Here is a 20,375-nt window from a genome sequence, read left to right on the forward strand (position 1 = left end):
TACTACCTGCCTACTCCCGCCTACCCCTCAGAATTAAAGGAGGCTCTCACTGTAAGTCAGGGCCTGGGTGGTTCACCTGTTAGTCTACACCCTTGGCTTGCCCAGGCTATGTTCTCACAGGCTTGACAGGGCTAGCTTCTCCCAGGGTGATACCAGGTTCATCCTGTGGGCAAGATGTGGCCTTGATGCTTGCTAGATAGGGAGTTGTAAGGGTCAGGACTGATGTGCCAAAGAACATGTGGAGTGAGGCTGGGTTGCTTGGGTGCCCCTGAGGGCCCTAGGCCTTATCATACAGTATGATCCTAAAATAAATCTGACCAGTCATGTCTCTGCCTAAAACTCTGCAATAGCTCGTGATTGTTAAGACAAAGGCTAAGCTCCCTAGTTTGGCATACAAGACTTTCAGGACCCGACCCTGCCTCCCCCTCCCACCCCACCCCAGTGCAAAAGGGTGTTTTTATTAAAGCATGGGGACAGGACCCATGGGCAGGAAGAGCTGCCTGGACCTGACCTTGTCTAAATCTCCAATCTCCTAGTGGTTTCCTGCACACCTCTGGCCTTTCTTCGGACAGTAACATATTCCCAGCCTTCATCTTGCCAACTCCTACTCATCTTCCTAAGCTCCAATCAGGTCTCATTTTCTCAGAGAAAATGGGTTCCTTAAATACCCAGGGTATAGCTAGATGTCTAGCTTCATGCTCCCACAACCCTGTTACACACACTCTCTATTACTCCACCCACCATACAGAAGAGATCAGCTTATGTGAAGTCCTCTATGATGGTAAGCTTTAGGAGGTCAAGTACCATGTCTTCCTCATATTTCTATTCCTAGGCATTATGTAGAACTCAATACTGAAATCTAAGACGGAGATATTCTGCCTGGTAAGATGATGGATATTGTCATCTTTCCCCCCCTCATTTCTAACACACTCCCATTCATGCATTTAGGTTGATTAATTGTTGGAAGTATATGGGAGCAGAGATGAGGAGAGTAGGGAGTTTTGGTGTACTTAGGATTTTCCAGTTGGCTCTCCAGGACCTCTCAACCTGAGACAGGCCCAGAAGACCGAATCCCAGGTTTCAAATGAAAGTGGAAATGGCTCAGGTACTGTGGAAAGAGGTGATACGGTGGTTCTGTCTTCTTCCTCTAACTCTCTTTGGGTGAAAGAGGCAAGATCCTCAAGTTGGACCCAGAGTTCAGAAGCCTGGTCTGCAGGTGCAGGAAGCTGTTGAGGAGTTCTCAGGTCTGATGTTCAATCTTGTGGTGTCTTCAAATTAGAGGAATCTAGAGCATTCCCACATTCCTGTGGGGTTAGGTATGGAGTTTCTCTGGATTCGGGTCATCCATAAATGGGGAGAAAGTTGGTATCTTTTCCCACTGCCTAGGTAGTCTCTTCAAGTCTGCTGGGACACCTGGGCTCTGTTCCAGCAGACAGTCTGAGAATTACACCATTCAATCAGCAAGGAGAAAACTCATCCCCTTGTCTTCTTCCTACACACTCTCACTTCTAGGTAATTCTAAATATCCCGGCAACCTCTATCATCTCTTGCAAGGAGAGAGGCAGCTGGAGGTAGAAGAGTGAAGATTGGGGTGGGCATCTAGTCCTTGGGCCTCTTAGCATTTCCAAGGCAAACAGGAAAGGCTTTAGTTTCTTGGCCCCGGGTGATGTTGACTAGCCCTCATGATTAGATTTTTTTCAGGTAGGTAAGTAGTGTCCAGTGCTTAGTATGAAGAGGAGAGTTGGAAGTACAACCCGATAGTCTAAGGCATAAGAAGTAGTGAGAGGCAGTGAAAAGGGAAGCTGGACTGAAGGTGGGGACACCTGGGTTTGTCTCTCTGCTCAGCATTCATTAGGTACGTGAACGTGGGGGCCATCTTTCCACCCTGGGACGCGTTTTACAGAGACCTGAATTCGATATCCAAGATTCCTGCTCCCTCTCATTTTCTCTCTTTCTGAATGATAGGAATGCGGCACAAGATGCAGAAACAGAGTTGTAATGGGACAGACACCCGTATGAGAAGCCAAACAGGGCAGGCGGGCGGGAGGGTGGGGAGGTTCCAATGGATTATGGGACTGGTTTTAGGATGGAAAGAACCCAGAGCTGCCTCGAAAGGAAGTGAGTGATCCCTCAAAGGGCAAGATATTGGCCTAGATAACTTTTGTTAGGGGGTGGCCGGGGTGGTCAGGGGAGGGAAGTGGAGGGCAGTAAGGTCGCCCGCTCAGGCTCTCAAAACGGACCCCGCCCCCTTTCCAGCAAATAGTAACTTTCCTCCCCATAATGCCCAGCAGCCACTGCTAAGCGGCACACTGCAACCAAACTACCAAGCTCCACCTCTCCACCCGCCCAGCACAATTTTTAATTTTTATTGGCTCTTTTAACTGTCACTCAGAGAGTCCTCGTATCCGTTGGTTGTCCCCTACCTACCCTTTTCTTTCCCTTGTAATCTCGCCTCCTTAGGTAGTACCCGCCTCCCTAAGCTAATTTTCTCTTTCTATTGGGTAGCTGGAATGCCACTTCTCACGATACAATGCTATGATTGGCTGTAAACAGCAGGGCTCGCGCAGTTACCAGGCAGCGGGCTAGACTGAGGCTAGTTACCACGTCAGAGAGCTGACAGGGAAGGTAGCCGGCTCCACCGCCCGTTCCGGCCGACTCTTTCTGGCCGTCTGTGCGCTCCCTGACTTCGGCCTCAACTTCCAGGAAACAGGCTCCTTCCCTTTTCCCATCTGCCACCAGAGCCGGGAGAGCCGCTTAAAGACGCCTTCGGGGCCCGGGCTGGACATGAGCAGCGGCTGCGGGTCCTGGGACTAGGCCCCGCCATTTTGGATCCGCTGACAGGTCAGCGAAGTCTCTTAGAGTTTCAGTGTCGTAAAGGCCGCCTTGACATCGCCACAGGGAATGAGGGGAGGTGGGCCCTTAAATTGGACGAGCCGGGTGGGTTAAGGACGCAGACGCAATAATAAGTCGGGGAGAGATTGTTGTGGGAGGGAACTGGAAGGCATGCAGGGGGCAAAGGTCAGGCCCCCGCGGCTGGAGGGGCGACTTCGGCTCTGACTTCTGATCCCTTTCGGGTGTCCGAATCTTTCTTCTTGTGTTCTCAGGCTTAATCTAGTCTTCAGCTTCCCTCTTCTCGAGCTTTCTGCATCCCAAAGAGCCCAGTCCTCAAAACCTGAAAGCAAACCTAAAGAACATTGTATGTACTTTTTAAGATGGATTTTTAGACCTTAGGTATGAGAGTCTCTGCAGATCCTGTACAGCGTCCACTTCTGTTTGACTGCCTCATTAATACAGCTGACTGCTTTTTAAATCCTGGATGATGAACTAGTGCAGCCTAGACTCAGGTAGTGAGAAGAAGTGTGGAAGGATTGAGGTCAGTCTTAGGAGACTGGGACTAAGAGAAGACTGCTCTTCTAGGGCAGCTCAGCTGCCAGTCTGCGTCTATATGTAAACCCTGGACTTACCTTCTGAGCCTGTTCTTCCTTTACATGATTGTTTACAGATATTCTCTTCTGGTGTATGTTTTCAGTTGGCATTTACCCCAGGGTCTTCAATTCATTTGGCCTAAAGAGATGTTCATTCACAAGGAAGCCACTCTATTATGGCATATTTGGCTGAGAACAGAGAAGGATTTGAATATTGGTGGTTTGGTACTGTTGGCCTATTATTTTTAGTGGGTAAAAGAGTCATGAAAGATGTTCAGCTAATTTAAAAGTTCAGCAGAGTGAACGATGGAGCATAACTCCAAGGAGTAGTTTATGGCGCTGTGGTAACTTTCAATAAACTTCTGTATTGTAAAACTGTAAAAGCCCCCAGAGGTAAAGAGTGTCTTCAGAAATGAGGAATAGTGTAAGTAGTGTTTTTTAATGCATAACATAGAAAATTTTATGCCTTTAATTCAGGTACACAAGGCAGTTCTCTGGGCCCTGTGGGGGATACAAATAGAAAGGTCTGTTTTGGGATTGTTCTGTTTAACTTACATACTTCTTAAAAGCAGTAGCATATATGTGCAATGGCCTAGGTAGAGCATGAGGTGGGAATGAGCAGTATCAACCTAATGCCTTTCAGAAAGTAATGGACACTTCATAAATGTTATCTTTACCTAGGATTAGTTTTAGTATGTGATCCTGACTTGTGGCCTGGTTCTGGCTCTGGCAGTCAGGACTTTGCATGGTGAAGTAGTGACAAGGAGTATCAAAACCTCCTTGTGTTAGAAGGAAAAACTATGTAGGATCTATAGTGACTAAACTCAGTTTCTTCCTACCTAATACCCTCTGCCCTCCTGAAGCGTGTGTGTGTGTGTGTGTGTGTTGGTGTGGGACAGTATTTACTGTTTGTATTTATCGATTTAAAATAAGTGGGATGGAAATGGTCCAGGAAATAGTTTGTGTTTTAACTTGCTGACCTAAGTTGCAGAATTAAAAAAAAAAAAAAAGTGGCTTTATGAAATGACATAGCCTAGGAAGTATCCGGTTTGATGAGCCTGCCTTGCTCACCTGGGTTGATAGGCCCTGTTGAGCCCTGTTGAGTTGATATGCTTTGCATAATAAGCAATCCAGTCTTTGATTAGATAGTGTGACCAATCCAGCATCTTTTCACTTGGGCCTGGAAGTATCTCAGGCTTCAAAGATTTTCCCTTTCTTTACCAAAATGTCATTTTCCAGATAGTAATAGTTTTTGCTTCCAACCCTCATCTCAAATCAAAAACTTTGTTCTTCTTTTGTATGTCAGCCATACTTCAATTAAAAAAAAAAAAAGAGGGGCGCCTGGGTGCCTCAGTCAGTTGGCATCTGACTTCAGCTCAGGTCATGATCTCACCGTTCATGAGTTCGAGCCCTGCGTCAGGCTCTGTGCTGACAGCTCAGAGCCTGGAGCCTGCTTCGGATTCTGTGTCTCCCTGTCTCTCTGTCCCTCCCCACCCCTCTCTCTCTCTCTCTCTCTCTCTTCTCTCTCAGTAATAAATAAACATTAAAAAAACTTAAAAAAAAAGAAAGAGAAGAAAATTTGTTCTTCCTTCAAGACTTGAGCTTCATTTCAAAAGTGGCTGTAGACAGTGATGTCTACTCTTTTTTTTTTTTTTTTTAATGTTTATTTATTTCTGAGACAGAGAGAAAGCATGAGTCAGGGAGGGGCAGAGAGAGAGGGAGACACAGAATCCGAAGCAGGCTTCAGGCTCCGAGCTGTCAGCACAGAGCCCAACGTGGGGCTCGAACACACAGACGACGAGATCATGACCTGAGCCGAAGTCGGACGCTCAACCGACTGAGCCACTCAGGCACCCCCAGTGATGTCTAATCTTGAGATTGATGCTCATTGACTCAGTAAGAGCTCAGGTTGTAGGCACATATCATGAGTAGCCGGGTACCAATCCCAGGTGAACTTGAAGTTCTCAGTGTTCCTTCCGCCACTATTGCACTTCCCCAGTGTTCCAGAATGAAGGATGATTGCCACTTTTAGATACTAACTTCATTGATAGGGTACTTAAGACTGGCTAGTATGAGCAGCTAGAGAGGAAAAAGACACAGCTCCTGCTTTTGAGAAGACTCACTGTATTTATACAGAATTCACTGGAAGGATCATCCTAGCCTTTGTTTGCCATTTCTATTGATTGATCACAGTCTGCTCCTGTGGTTCAGTGTGACTAATTAGAATAATTCTGCTGTTGGGATAATGGTGGAGTCGAGTTGAAGGGAGAAGGGGAGGTTTTACTGTCAGGCTAGAAGGGCTTGTGTAAATGTAATTGGCAGCTGTTTAGCTTTTATTGTTCTTTTTCTATATTTCAGTATGTTCAACAGCAATTGTTTAATTAAATGAAAATACAATAAAGCAGTATGGTGATTTGGAGCCCCAGTCAGAGTGGAAGTAATCATGGAAGTAGTGATTGGTTGCCATCACATAAAGCAAGGATTACAAGCTTAAATGCCTGAGTTTTAGGCAGGTAATGTAAATGAGTAAAGTAAGCCACATACGAATATATAAGGGTGTAGTGGGGACTGTAGTGTACTGGAATGTGGGCACAATGTGACCAGTCTTGGTGTTTTTCAGGAGAAACTTGAAATTCAGATCATTGTGTTTTAAACTCTTGGCAACTAGTTATAAAGTGTTTGAAAACCTTTTTGCAGGCAGAACAAAGTATGTCTGTGGTCTGGATTTTATCCATCATCAGTGGATGATGACCCCCGATACACAAGATAGGCATGCCTTATGAGACTTAATCACTGCAGTTCTCTATGTATAATCACACAGACTAACTTTTTATCTTTGTCCTACTCTGCAAACTGTTACCCTTAATTTTCACCTTGGGTGCTCTGCATGGTTAACAGATGAGTGAAAGAGAGGAGCATTGTTTCATTTTTTATCTCTAGGCTGATAGAAGGGACATCTTTGGACATATCTTAGTGGTTCACCTTGCATATAGTTCTTGGGATAGACTCAGGATCTCCGTAGAGGGAGGTGTCGTGGCAGAGCTGAAGTACACTGGACACCTGATTATTGGGTTTGGGAGGATTTTCCAGTTGTGGCCTGTCAGGGCACCAACTCTTCCTAGTTTGACTTACACTTACCTCTCCACCCTTGGGATAAATTTCTTGAGCCCAGTAAGTTGTTTACTAATTCAGTAATTCTTGGACGCTCTCTGCTTTATTAGCACAGAACTATGATATATATGGTCCTTGGCCAGCTCTGGGAATCTTACAAGCTGTATCTTTAGTGCTTTTCTGGAATGTTTGAGAGACTAAAAATAAACCTTGGAAGGGCCAGTTGAGGGTCATTTAGTTTTTACCCTCTCAGAAAGTCCATCAGTTTTCTTGGTTTGCACAGCTCTGTATTAGACATCAAAGCACCATGAAACAGTCTTTGCTTTTTGAGAATGTAATTTTTTTTTCCTTTAGAGAGAATGGATGGGGGGTGGGGAGAGGGGTAGAGGGACAGAGGGAGAGGGAGAGGGAGGGAGAGAATCTCAACCAGGTTCCACACTCAGTGTTGAGCCCAATGCGGGGCTCAATCCCATGACCCTGGGATCATGACCTAAGCCAAAATCTAGAGTCAGATGCTCCACCAACTGAGCCACCCAGGTACCCTGAGAATTTAATTTCTTTTTTTTTTTTAATTTTTTTTTTTTAACATTTATTTATTTTTGAGAGAGAGAGAGACAGAGCATGAATGGGGGGAGGGCCAGAGAGAGAGGGAGACACAGAATCTGAAGCAGGCTCCAGGCTCTGAGCTGTCAGCACAGAGCCTGATGCAGGCTCGAACTCACGGACCGTGAGATCATGACCTGAGCGAAGTCGGATGCTCAACTGACTGAGCCACCCAGGCACCCCAGAATTTAATTTCTTATTGGATAAAGACAACTTAAAAAAATTTTTTTTAACGTTTTTTATTTATTTTTGAGACAGAGAGAGACAGAGCATGAACGGGGGAGGGGCAGAGAGAGAGGGAGACACAGAATCGGAAGCAGGCTCCAGGCTCTGAGCCATCAGCCCAGAGCCCGACGCGGGGCTCGAACTCACGGACCGCGAGATCGTGACCTGAGCTGAAGTCGGACGCTTAACTGACTGAGCCACCCAGGCGCCCCTAAAGACAACTTTTAAAAGCAATTAAGAAAGAAACTTCTGGGTGCCTAGCTGGCTCAGTTGGAAGAGCATGTTGTTGTGAGTTTGAGCCCCATATTGGATATAGAGATTACTTAAGTAAATATTAAAACAAAGAAAAAACCCCGTAAACAATGGTGTACTAGTAACACCTATTTACAACCAAAGAAAGTAAGACCCATATATACATGTATGAAGAGTTGGCATGGGCACCTGGGTGGCTCAGTAGGTTAAGTGGTTAAACATCCAATTCTTGATTTCAACTCAGGTCATGATCTCACAGTTTGTGGTGTTGAACCCCAGTTTGGGCTCTGCACTGACAGCACGGAGCCTACTTCAGATTGTCTATCTCTCTCCCCCTCCCCAGTTTGTGCTCACGTGTGCTCTCTTTCTCTCTCAAGATAAATAAACTTGAAAAAAAGAATTGACAGTAAAGAATTATGTATTTCAGAGAAGAAAGATGAACATGCAAATAGCACATGAGGAGACTTCAGGAAAATAGATGCGAAAACAGAATAGACTGGTGGGCAGATGTAGGTTATTTTTGTCTGTAGAGTAGCCTGTATGGAAGGTTTGTAACTTTTGGTAGAGAAACAAATATGGGATGCAGAAAGGTTTGCCTGCATAGGCTTAGAGTCCTTGTCTTCCATGAAGTCATTGTTCTTACAAGAGGTGGATGTTAGCTGCACCATATTGAATAGTCAGTCTTATGTTAGTCCACCCATTTGTTCATTTGGTCCTTCAGTATTTATCATTTTTGTTATAGGTATTGGGGATAAAAAGGTGAATAAATCATGGTGTCTTCCTGAGATGCTTATAGACGGAGAGACACACTAAATGAATAATTACAAATCAGTATAAGTTATTTAAATAGAGCTATGTACAGTGTAATGGGATGACAGAAAAGGAGTACTAATACTCTCTGAGAGAGTGGAAAGGTCTCATAGAGCAGGCATTATAATAACAGCTAATTTGGGGGAGTTTTAATAGCTTTGGTTCCATGCTAGGTGCTTTACAGCCTTCTTATGTAGGCCTCATAATAAATGGATGAGGAGGTACTCTCTTCATTTTGCAATGGAGAATTGTAAACTGGGGCTCAGAAAGGCTAAGAAACTTGGCTAAGATTATAGAGGTGGTGATGGTCAAGACAGTTTTGCTTCTGAAGCTTGTTCTTGTAACCACTGTGGTATATTCTGACTCATTGACTCTTGGATGAAATGAGTAAGGGTTTATTTACCAGATGGATAAGAATGAGAAGAATACTCAAAACAGAAAAAGGAACAGTATGTGCAAAGGCAGACAACAAAGACCATGACTTTAAAAAGAAGGAACTTTTGGGGCGCCTGCATGGCTTAGTTGGTTAAGAGTCTGGCTTCGGCTCAGGTTGTGATCTTAAAGTTTGCGAGTTCAAGCCCCACATTGGGCTCTCTGCTGTTAGCATGAACTGCTTCAGATTGTCTCTTCCCCTCTCCCTCTCTACCCCTTCCCCGCTTGTGCGCGTGCATACAAGTTGTCTTTCTGTCTCTCTCTGTCTCTCCCCCTCTCTCTCTCAAAAATAAATAAACATTAAAAAAATAAAGGAACTTTTGATGGTCTATTTCATACATACAGACAGAATATGTATAGCTTATATGGGGCATCAGTGTCCCCTACCTGGCTTAAAAAGCAGAATATCACCAAAACTGAGGTCACTTGTATACCTTTCCCTATTAGTCACATTCCTCTTCCCCACAGCCAGTATTCTAAATTTTTTGTAAGTTTCTCTGGGATATGGTCTTAGCAGTAGAATTGCTGAGATACAGGATATGAAGTTCTTCAGTTTTGCAAGATAATGCCAAATTGAAATCCAGATGAATTGAATCAGTTTACATATTAGCCACTTCCTCTGCATTTTTACCAACTCCTAGTATTGTCAGATTAAAAATTTTTTGTGGGGGTCCCTGGGTGGCTCAGTTGGTTGAGCGACCTACTCTTGGTTTCAGCTCAGGTCATGGTCTCAGGGTTCATGGGATTGAGCCCCTGCATAGGGACTCTGTGCTGATGGCATGGAGCCTGCTTGGAGTTCTCTCTCTCTCCCTCTCTCTCTCTGCAACCCCCCCCCCCCCGCCAAATAAATAAACTTAAAGAAAAATGTTTTGTGCTATTTTTGTGCTGTAAAATGGTATCTGATAAACTTCTTTTATAATTTTCTTGATTATTAATGGTGCTAATAATGTTATTGTATATTTGCTGTTTGTATTTTCTTTTTCTGTGAAATAATTATTCATGTCTCTTGCCAGTTTGGGGGAAGGTTTATATGCCTATTCTTAGAGTTTTGTAACATATTATGGATATTGCTTCTTTATTAGTTATATGTGTAAAATATACAAATATTTTCTCCCAGCTTGTGATTTATTTTTCCCCTCTTTTTTTATGGTATCTTTAGAACAAATGTCTGTAATTTAACATGGTTTAATTTACCAGTTAAAAAAAATTTTTTTAATATTCATTTATTTTTGAAAGAGAGAGAGAGACAGAGCATGAACAGGAGAGGGGCAGAGAGAGGGAGGGAGATACAGAATCCGAAGCAGGCTCCAGGCTCTGAGCTGTCAGCACAGAGCCTGACATGGGGCTTGAACTCTATGAACCATGAGATCATGACCTGAGCCGAAGTCAGACGCTTAACTGAGTCACCCAGGTGCCCCTATTCACCAGTTTTTAAAATGGGTTGTGCTTTTTATTTCCTGTTTAGGTGCTTCTCTCTTATGCTCAGGTTATAAAAGTATTCTCATATATTATCTTCTAAAAATTTTCAAGTTTCCTTTTTCACATTTAAGTCTTGAATTCATTTGATTTTTTTTTTTTTTTGTATTCCATGAAGTAAGGATCCAATTTGTTGTTTCTGTTTCTCCTGCTTTTGTTTAGATCTAGAGGGAGTTGCCAGTTGATAGAGTGACTCCTCTTTGAATCCTCTTGGGGTGAGTAACTGGGATGCCACAAAGCACGAGGGGAATGCTATACACAGTGTTTTCAAAGGATATATGTGGCTCACAGTCTCTGGGCCAGTGGCCTATTGGCTAGGGATGTTAGTTACTGTGTATTTGCTTGTTCCTTCTCACGTTATTTCTGATAGAAGATACACCTTAAATTTATGAGGTCCTCTGCAGGCCTTTGTGACCTTGTGATCAGGGGTTCTAGGCTGTCGCCTACCAGGCAGCAAGTGGTTCATCCAAGCTTCCCATTTGAAGCTGAAGGGCAGATTCCCTTGGGACAATCACTTTGTGAGGAAACAAATGCTCAGAGGCCGGGTAGGAGATAAAGCAACTCCCCATAGTCCTTGAAAATAATTCCTCTTCATTTTCTAGTTTCTTTTTTCTTTTCTTTTTTTTTTTTAAACTAAGAAAAGAAGCTTAAGACAATGATTTTTTTTGCTTAGGTCCTCACTATCTTAGAAAGTTGTTAGCTTTGGGGAGTCTGGGTGGCTCAGTTGTTAAGCATCTGACTTTGACTCAGGTCATGATCTTACTGTTTGTGAGATCCAATCCTACATTGGATGAGCACGAGCCCGTATTGGGTGGGCATAAGCCCTGCTTTGGGTGAACCCCACTTCTCTCTCTCTCTCTCTCTCTGCCCCTTGCTCACTTGAGCCCCCTCTCTTTCTCTCTCAAAAAAAAGTAAGAAAGAAAGTAAGTTGTTAGCTTTTGATGCCTAATAAATTTTGATCAAGTGTTAGGTTGGTTACTTCAGTTTGGGGTCCCAGTTCAAAATTTATTTCTTCCAGGAAGCCTTCCAAATAACCACTAGATCCTATTAGATCTCAGTTAATCCCATTGACACTTTTTTTTTTGCAATTTGTAGTATAGTGTTGTTTACCTATATTGCTGTTATTTTCAGTACGAGTGTTTTCTCTCGTTCTCTTAGTTCTTTTTTTTTTTTTTTTTTTTTAATGTTTATTTATCCTTGAGAGAGAGGAAGAGCATGAGCTGGGTAGGGGCAGAGAGAGAGGGAAACACAGAATCCAAAGCAGGCTCCAAGCACCAAGCTGTCAGCACAGAGTCTGATGTGGGACTCCACAGAGCCTGACCCAGGACTCGAGCTCACGAACTGTGAGATCATGACCTGAGCCAAAGTTGGACACTCAACCAATTGAGCCACTCAGGAGCCCCTCTCTTTGTTCTTTGAAAGATAAATTATTCTTATTTTATAGTGTTCCTTTACAGGCCTTCCAAAATATTTTTTTATAATGATAGGTATTCAGGGTACATACTGAATAATAACTGTATTTTTTAAAATGTTTATTTATGTTTGAGAGAGAGAGAGACAGGGCGAACGGGAGAGGGACAAAGAGAGAGGGAGACACAGAATCTGAAGCAGGCTCTGGGCTCTGATCTCTCAGCACAGAGCCTGACGTGGGGCTCGAACTCACGAGTGGTGAGATAATAACCTGAGCTGAAGCTGGACGCTTGACTGAGCCACCCAGGTGCCCTGAATAATAATTATATATTGAAGGCCTTCCATGATATGCCCCACACCTCCTATTATTACTCTAGGAATGATGTTCTAGCCAATTTGGAATAATCATGATTCCTTAAATACCTACTGAATTTCCTACCTATGAGCCTTTACCCTTGCCATTCTTCCCTTATATTTTTTATTGTTTGAATCCTGTCTGTCGTTTAGTTGCCTTTCTAGAGCCTTTTGCCAGAAATAATTTTCTTTTTTCCACTACTGTGACACTGTGTATTACTCATGTATTGAAGATCTATATGGGCTTGTGTGTGTATATATGTGTTTTATCTAAACTACTAGATTATAAATTCCTTGTGCGTGGGTAGTGACATTCTGTATGCTGTGCCTAGTATTTTGCTTAGCATGTGTTAGGTAATGTCTTATTGACTAAAGTAAATGTTAGGCTAATTAACATTGATTGCTGATCTTAATCACTTATATATGGAATAATACAACTGTTCTTCACTATTCTGATTTATCAAAAGGTAAAAAAGAATATACAGAGAAAACTAAGTCTTCCTCTTATCCCTGTTCCTCTGTTCCCTTCTCTGGGGGCAGCCTCTGTTAGCAATTTCTTCAAAATCCTTCTAGAGATCTAGAACATACTCATCTTGCCTAAATACTTTAAGGAAGGAGAGATACTAGAGATTCTATCTTTTCTCTTCTGATACTTTGAATTACTTTTTAATTTGTTTATCTTTAGTTTCTTGGTTCTCCTCCTTATTGTTGTGTATGTTCTCATTGTTGGATCTTCTCAGGAGAGAACATTGTGTGCCTAGGACATTTAGAAAGTAGATAGTCTTCTGGGACTAATCTAGTTGTTTCTTTAAATTGTCATTAAAACAAATGTGTTGTGGGGCGCCTGGGTGGCTTAGTAGGTTAAGCGTCTGACTTCGGCTCAGGTCATGATCTCATGGTCTGTGGGTCTGAGCCCCGCATTGGGCTCTGTGCTGACAGTTCAGAGCTTGGAGCCTGCTTTGGATTCTGTGTCTCTGTCTCTCTCTGCCTCTCCCCCACTCACTTTCTGTCTCTCTTTCTCTCTCTCTCTCAAAAATAGATAATGAACATTAAAAAAATTTTTATTATAATGGGGCACCTGGGTGGCTCAGTTGGTTAGCATCCGACTTCGGCTCAGGTCATGATCTTGCGGTCTGTGAGTTCAGGCCCTGCGTCAGGCTCTTGTGCTGACAGCTCAGAGCCTGGAGCCTGTTTCAGATTCTGTGTCTCCCTCTCTCTCTGACCCTCCTCCATTCATGCTCTGTTTCTCTCTGTCTCAAAAATAAATAAACGTTAAAAAATTTTTTTTATTGTAATGTTTTTCATACTTCTTGCTTTCTGGGGGCCCTGTCTTCTGCAAAATATGCAAATGGAACTACTTGAAGGTTGCATTCTTTTCTGTATATCTTTGGCTCATTTTCTTTTAGATCCCACTAAACTCGCTAAATGCCTCATGGGCAGAAATTATATCTCATCTCTTTAATTAATTTTTAATTATATTGATGGTACAGTAATATATTCTTCTTGTAAAAAATTAAAACATTCTAGATAAGGCTAAAGTATCCTCTGATTACTCATTGATTTCACAGTACTTTCTCTAGAGATAACTATGGTTATTGAGTTTGGGGTATATATATTCTCTGTTTACATATATACATATTACCTGGACAAAATACATAAAGTATACTTAGTAGCATGGATGATTCACAAACATAATGTTTCAAGGGAAAAGGTCAAATTGCAGAAAACTACTTGCAATATTGTATTAGTTAAATAAAAGTACAAAAATATATGGAATGATGTTATATATTATTTAATGATACATATCAGGGGCACCTGGGTGGCTCAGTCGGTTGAGCGTCCGGCTTTGGCTCAGGTCATGATCTCACAGCTTGTGACTTCGAGCCCTGCGTGGGGCTCTGTGCTGACAGCTCAGAGCCTGGAGCCTGTTTCAGATTCTCTGCTCCTCCCCAGCTCATGCTCTGTCTCTCTCTCTCTCAAAAATAAAAACATTAAAAAAAAAAAGATACATATCAGTGAAGTAAAAGTACAAAGCAACATAAAAGTTTAATAAACGCCACATTTAGAAAAGTGGGACCTATGGATGAAAGAGAGGAGGATATGATTTAGGGAGAACACACAGTGACTTCAGTTGAACTATTCTTAATCTGGATACTGGCTGTTATATTACTCTTTATGTCATACTGTAAGTTGAATATTACGTATTTTCAAAAACAAAAATCTAGCATTTTGTGGGATGGGTTGGTTGGGTTTTACATAAATGGTAACATAGAGTCATATACTACAGTTTTTTTTCATTCCACAATATGTCTGACAGCTCTTTCTGTGTCTTATTTGTTTTGTATCCTTAGTACTCTGAAAGATGCCTTATGCATAGTAGGTGCTTAATAAGTAAATATTTGTGGAATTCTTTCTTCTCTTAACCCTGATAGCCTTACTGTTTTAACTTCCCTGGAGTCTGATCTAAATGTTTGTCTAACTATATGCTCCCCCTGCCCTTTTCCCTCTTTGCTTTTTAAAATTTTGTCCTTGTGAAGAGGATTTTTAAGTAACGGAAAGCGGTAAGGTTGGTTTTACATGCTCCTAGGTTTTTCTCTATGCCAAGGAGAAATTCTGTCTTGTTTTTGTTTTTGTTTTGTTTTGTTTTTTTGTTTTCACCTGGGAAGAGAATTACATATCTTTTCTAAGTGCTCTTCTAGGCAGCAAAGAAAATCCTGTGATAATTCAGTTGGGAGCACATAAAATACTAAAGTAGTTATTTCAGCTTCATTTCAGAGATGCATATAGAAGCAGCTTTAAAATGAGTCTGCCTTTCAATCTATCTTATTAGAGAGTTACTGCTATAAGCAAGTAAACTTGACTTTTCAGAACTTTTTAAAGGTTGTGTCACTGCCACTGTCCACTTTTCTGGAGCTGACCTGGTAGAAGGGATGTAGTAGATGAGTGGACGTTGTAACTGTGGTTCCAAACCAAGGCTGTTTTTCTAACAGCCTTCATTCTTTTCTTTTAACTCAAACCTTCATTATTACTTTATTGAGGGGATAAAGAAAACAAAAGTAAGATCTGAAATATATCTTTAACAATCTAGTAGCACAGATGTATCTGCATACCTAAAGTCCTCACAGGAGAGATTTTGAGGACAGTTGACTGAAGAATTTGACATACTTAATAGAGATTGTTGAGGTGCCTTTGAGAAATTTCCTGGATTGATACGTTTTGAGTTGTTTCTTGAACTTCCAGAGACCTCTAGGTGAGCCAGGTGGCTGGATTCATAACATAAGATGGATTTCATCCCATCCTAGTATTACAGGTGGGAAATCTTGGTACTAAGAAGTTAAATCATAATTCTGACCTTAACAGGTACTGATTTAAATATGGGTATGCTCTGAGTAACCAAATATTAACTTTTCTCTTAACTGTTTTGGTAGGTTTGCCAGGATGGTGGATAAAAATATTTACATCATTCAAGGGGAGATTAACATTGTGGTTGGGGCGATCAAACGAAATGCCCGATGGAGCACTCATACTCCACTGGTAAGTGAGGAATGGGCAGATCACTTGGTCACTGAGTTGTTGTAAGGGATCTGATGCATGGTTAAAAGAGTTATCAATTTCCCAGTAATAATGAGAGCAGAAGGAATTCAGAGTTGTCCTTGGTATCAAGGACCCTTCTGTTTTATTCCAACTGGCATCATATTTATAGGCTGCCTTTTTTGCTTTGGGACCCAAAAGATGATACTGTTTTTCTTCTAGCTATTTTTGTAGACAACTTACGGTAGTAGTTGGGACCTCTTAAATATACCTAAAAATGTCAGAAAGATGCCTTATCTTCAGATTCCCTAGGATTATAATTAACTGTCAAAATGGTACATGGAATGTGACTTGGTGGTACTCCTTAGGAATAGGAGTATATCAAGCAGGCCGTGTCTTGCCAATCAGATGAGTAAGAAACTTACCAGTTGTAAAACTGGCTTTCTTTGTTGTATACGTATGTTCAAAGATATTTTTTGTGCAGTTGTATAAAACAGTTTTTGGCACAATTGTAAAAACAAGTTTAGACGTTTCTACCTCAGTGGATATGGATGGAGACATATATATATATATATATATATATATATATATATATATATATATGGAAATATCTTATGTTCATTTATAAAAATGGATTGTTTAGTGGTGCCTGGCTAGCTCATTTGGTAGAACATGCGACTTTTGATCTTGGGGTTGTAAATTTCAGCCCCACGTTGGGTGTAGAGATTACTTAAAAATAACCTTATTTTATTTTATTATTATTATTTTAGTAGCTCCATGCCCAGTGTGGGGTTTGAACTCATGACCCTGAGATTAAGAGTCACATGCTCTACTGACTGAGCCAGCTAGGTGCTCCAAAGACTTTATTTTTTATTTTTTATTTTTTTATTTTTGAGTAATCTGTACATCCAATGTGGGTCTTGAACCTACAACCCCATGATCAGGAGTCCCATGCCCCACTGACTGAACCAGCCAGGTGCCCCAAAAATAAAATCTTAAAAAAAATGGTTTAGGGGTGCCTGGGTAGATTAGTCTGTTAAGCATCTGACTTTTGATTTTGGCTCAGGTCGTGATCTCATGTCTTGGGGTAAGCCCCATGTAGGGCTCTGCACTGACAGCACAGAGCCTGCTTGAGATTCTGTCTCTCTCTCTCTCTCTCTCTCTCTGCCCCACCCCTACTCACGCACGTGTTCGCACTCTCTCAAACATTAAAAAAAAAAATTGTTTAGAAGTGAGAGTGCAGTCAGCAATGTCTTTGAAATTAACATGTACAATTATATAATGAGTATGAAGGAGAAGAGACAGAATAATACATGTAATTTAATCTATTGGGATGCTATAACAAAATACCACAGATTAGGTGGCTTATAAATGAGAAACTTCTCACAGTTCTGGAGACTGGAAGTTCAAGATCAGGATGGCAGCATGGTCAGATGAAGGCCCTCTTTTGGGTCTCAGACCTCTTATTATATCCTCACATGATAGAAGGGGCAAGGGAGCTCTCTTGGGCCTCTTTTATAAGGATATTAGTTCCATTCATGAGGGCAGAACCCTTACCCACCTTCTGAAGGCCCTAATCACCCATCCTTTAAAGGCTCTACTTCTTATCATATTGGACATTAGGATTTTCACATAGAAGTTTTGAGGGGATTGGGGCGCCTGGGTGGCTCAGTTGGTTGAGCATCCGACTTCAGCTCAGGTCACGATCTCATGGTTTGTGAGTTCGAGCCCTGAATCGGGCTCTGTGCTGACCTCTCGGAGCCTGGAGCCTTCTTCAGATTTTGTGTCTCCTCCTGCTCTCTGTGTCCCTCCCCTGCTTGCACTCTGTCTGTCTCTCTCCAAAATAAACATTAAAAAAAAAAAAAAAAGGAAAAGCAGTTTTGAGGGGACATAAACTTCAGACCATAGCATGTAAACGCCTTGGCAATCTATGGTAGCTTGAGTGCTATGGTCATGGTATAGATTAATATTTCAGGATTTATATTTTAAGTAAGTCCAGAGTATCTTTTTGAAAATAGGACATCAGGGAACTGGAAGACTGAACCATGGCTAACTTTCTTTTCCTCAGAAGGAAAACTTAATCATTGGATTCAGACAAAGAACCCTTGATCTGTCTGTTATTTCCTTTTTCCTCTTTGTCTGATACTGACTTTTTTTTTTAACCTATGTATTATAGGATGAAGAACGGGATCCTCTGCTGCATAGCTTCAGTCATCTAAAGGAGGTTTTGAACAATATAACAGGTAAGTCCCCACATCTAGGTAGGATTACTTATCCTAATAAAATGAACATGTGTTTTTATTGCGGGGATGGACAGACTTTCTCTGTAAAGGACTATATAGTAAATGTTTTAGGCTTTGAAGACCATAGTAACTGCAACTACTCCATTCTGCCATTGTACCTCAAAAGCAGACATAATACTTGAGAGAGTGATAAATACTTTTTTTTCCCTCCCAAAAAACAGGTACAAGCCAGGTTTGGCCTGTGGATGTAGTTTGCCCCTGATTTATTGCATTGCTGGTCCTTTTCCTTGAGTTCCTAGGAGGATGTCCTACTTTCCTGGGGAATCAGTGTTCATACAATTAATAAGCTTCCTTTATTGTTTGAGTTATAATGAAGTTATTTTTGGTAATTTTTTGGTTTTATTTTGTTTTAACTACTTTCTTTCTCTACCTCATGCATGCTGTGAGGTAGGAAGTCTTTTTACATTTGGTGGCACAAGTGAAGTTTTTAGTACTTGCAGCAAAACTCTGGTCTTATAGAAGGTCATCACTTAGGGCCTTAATTCTGTGTAATGCATATCTTTCAGTCTTCATGTGTTCCCTTTTTCACTCCCCGTTTTCCTAATCATAATAACTCTATATATTATTTATATGTTTAGAATTTCTTTTAAAAAAAAAATTTTTAAATGTTTATTTCTGAGAGAGAGAGAGAGTGAGCGAGGGAGGGGCAGAAAGAGGGAGACACAGAATCTGAAGCAGGTTCCAGGCTCTGAGCTGTTAGTACAGAGCCTGACTCAGGGCCGAACCCAGGAACCTCAAGATCATGACCTGAGCTGAAGTCAGACGCTTAACCAGCTGAGCTACCCAGGCGCCTCCATGTATTGAGAATTTTCAAAGCTGCTTCCATGTTTATTACCTTATTGAACTTTTATACAACTCTGTGAAGGAGGCGTAGCAGATGTTGTCCTCTTTTTATGAATGAAGTTGAAGCCCAGAGACATTTTCAGTGATTTAGCCGAGGTCACACTGATCCTGAGAGATGAAGTCATAACTAGAACTCAGGCCTGGTTTAGTGCCCTGGTCTGCATTGCTTCTGTTGGTACAATTAGAGGAGACTGTATGCAGGAAGTGTCTTCTGTTATGTATATGTATGTGTTGGAGGAGGAGGCAAATCTCAACATCTTTGGGTTTTTCAAGGGGAAAGATAGACTGAAAGGAAAGCCTCAGAGCTGTGTTCCTCTTTCAACCATAGAGGGCTTTTGCAATGTATATTCCTGGAATGTTTTTTAGCCTAGTGTCTAGGCTTCTGCAAGGTAAATAAACAATAAATCAGTGTTCTCCTTTCATGAGAAATGTAGGAGAGAGTATCTGGAGAAAAATTCCTTTTTCTTTTCTTAAACATGGGCTGAAGTTATCTAAAGGTTCCCTGCATGTTTTCTTTAAAGGAGCATTTTCAGTTTAAAAGCATTGGAAATGTTAGCCAAGGATCAAGTATAGAGGGAGTGGTTGGTTGGTAGCCCGTTAGCAGGGCTAAAGCTGCAGTTAGGTGGCATGTTCTTATTTTGTGGCCTGTACTTTAAGTGACTTGGCTGCTTTAGGAAGTTGGCTACTTGCACGGACTTTTTTTTTTTTTTTGACTTTACAGATAAAGCTTACATATCTCAATTGGAAAGAAAATGTAGTGAGTAAGTATTTACAACTCTTTTTGGTGGCCAAAGTTCAGAGTGTAGTTGATCCTTGAACAATATGGATTTGAACTGTGTAGGTTCACTTATGTGTGGATTTTTTTTTTTCAGTCAATACAGTACAATAATACTATTGTATGTAAAATAAATGTATTTTCTTTTCATTATGGCTTTTTTTTTGAAGATTTTATTTTCAAGTAATCTGTACATCCAACTTGGAGCTTGAACTCACAACCCTGAGAGCAACAATTACATGCTCTACCGACTGAGCCAGCCAGACGCCCCTTCCTTATGACTTTCTTAATAATGTTTTCTTTTCACTAGCTACTTTATTAGAAGAATAAAGTATATAATATGACATACAAAATATGTATTAATTGACTATGTTATCAGTAAGGCTTCTGGTTAACAGGCTATTGGTAGTTAAGTTTTCAGGGAGTCAAAAGTTATACATGGATTTTCAGCTGTAAGGGGTTTTGGTGCCCAAACCCCTATGTTGTTAAAGGGTCAACTGTACTATCTTTCTAAGAGATGTGAAGAGGATTAAACACAACATTTCACAATTTATACAGTGTGAAATATTGGTATTATATGTGGTTAGAAACACCCTAAAATGTCTGAGATCAGACTGGAGTAGCCTTGTTGGCCTTTTGGGCACTCTACAGACCTTGAAGAGCTGAGATGGTGAGGTTTTCCTGATATAGCCACATTTCCTGCTTGCCATCTCATCCATATCCCACACTTGTTTTCTCTATCCTGACATATCCCTGAATGTCTCAAGAGAACTATATCTGTGGTGAGTGGTGCAGTCCAGGACTTGGGATTTCTAGACCATCTAA

General features: G+C 41.4%; 1 protein-coding gene across 13 annotated transcripts in view; it reads left to right on the top strand.

Moving 5' to 3' along the window:
- The first annotated feature begins 2,579 nt into the window (after positions 1-2,579).
- GBF1 (golgi brefeldin A resistant guanine nucleotide exchange factor 1) overlaps positions 2,580-20,375 on the top strand; it is a 120,086-nt gene continuing 102,290 nt past the window's right edge. For 10 of the 13 annotated variants that reach the window (XM_027062927.2, XM_027062930.2, XM_027062929.2 and 7 more), the window contains exons 1-3: positions 2,581-2,841; positions 15,527-15,632; positions 17,806-17,872. In XM_027062927.2, coding sequence (XP_026918728.2) covers positions 15,537-15,632; positions 17,806-17,872 — 163 coding nt within the window. In that variant the 5' untranslated portion in view covers positions 2,581-2,841; positions 15,527-15,536. Of the gene's footprint in view, positions 2,842-10,496; positions 10,550-15,526; positions 15,633-17,805; positions 17,873-20,375 lie in introns of all 13 variants that reach the window. The other 3 variants (XM_027062931.2, XM_053207333.1, XM_027062928.2) reach the window with 2 other exon arrangements.

Source organism: Acinonyx jubatus, chromosome D2, assembly GCF_027475565.1.
Source record: "Acinonyx jubatus isolate Ajub_Pintada_27869175 chromosome D2, VMU_Ajub_asm_v1.0, whole genome shotgun sequence".
NCBI classification, from domain to species: Eukaryota; Metazoa; Chordata; class Mammalia; order Carnivora; family Felidae; genus Acinonyx; species Acinonyx jubatus.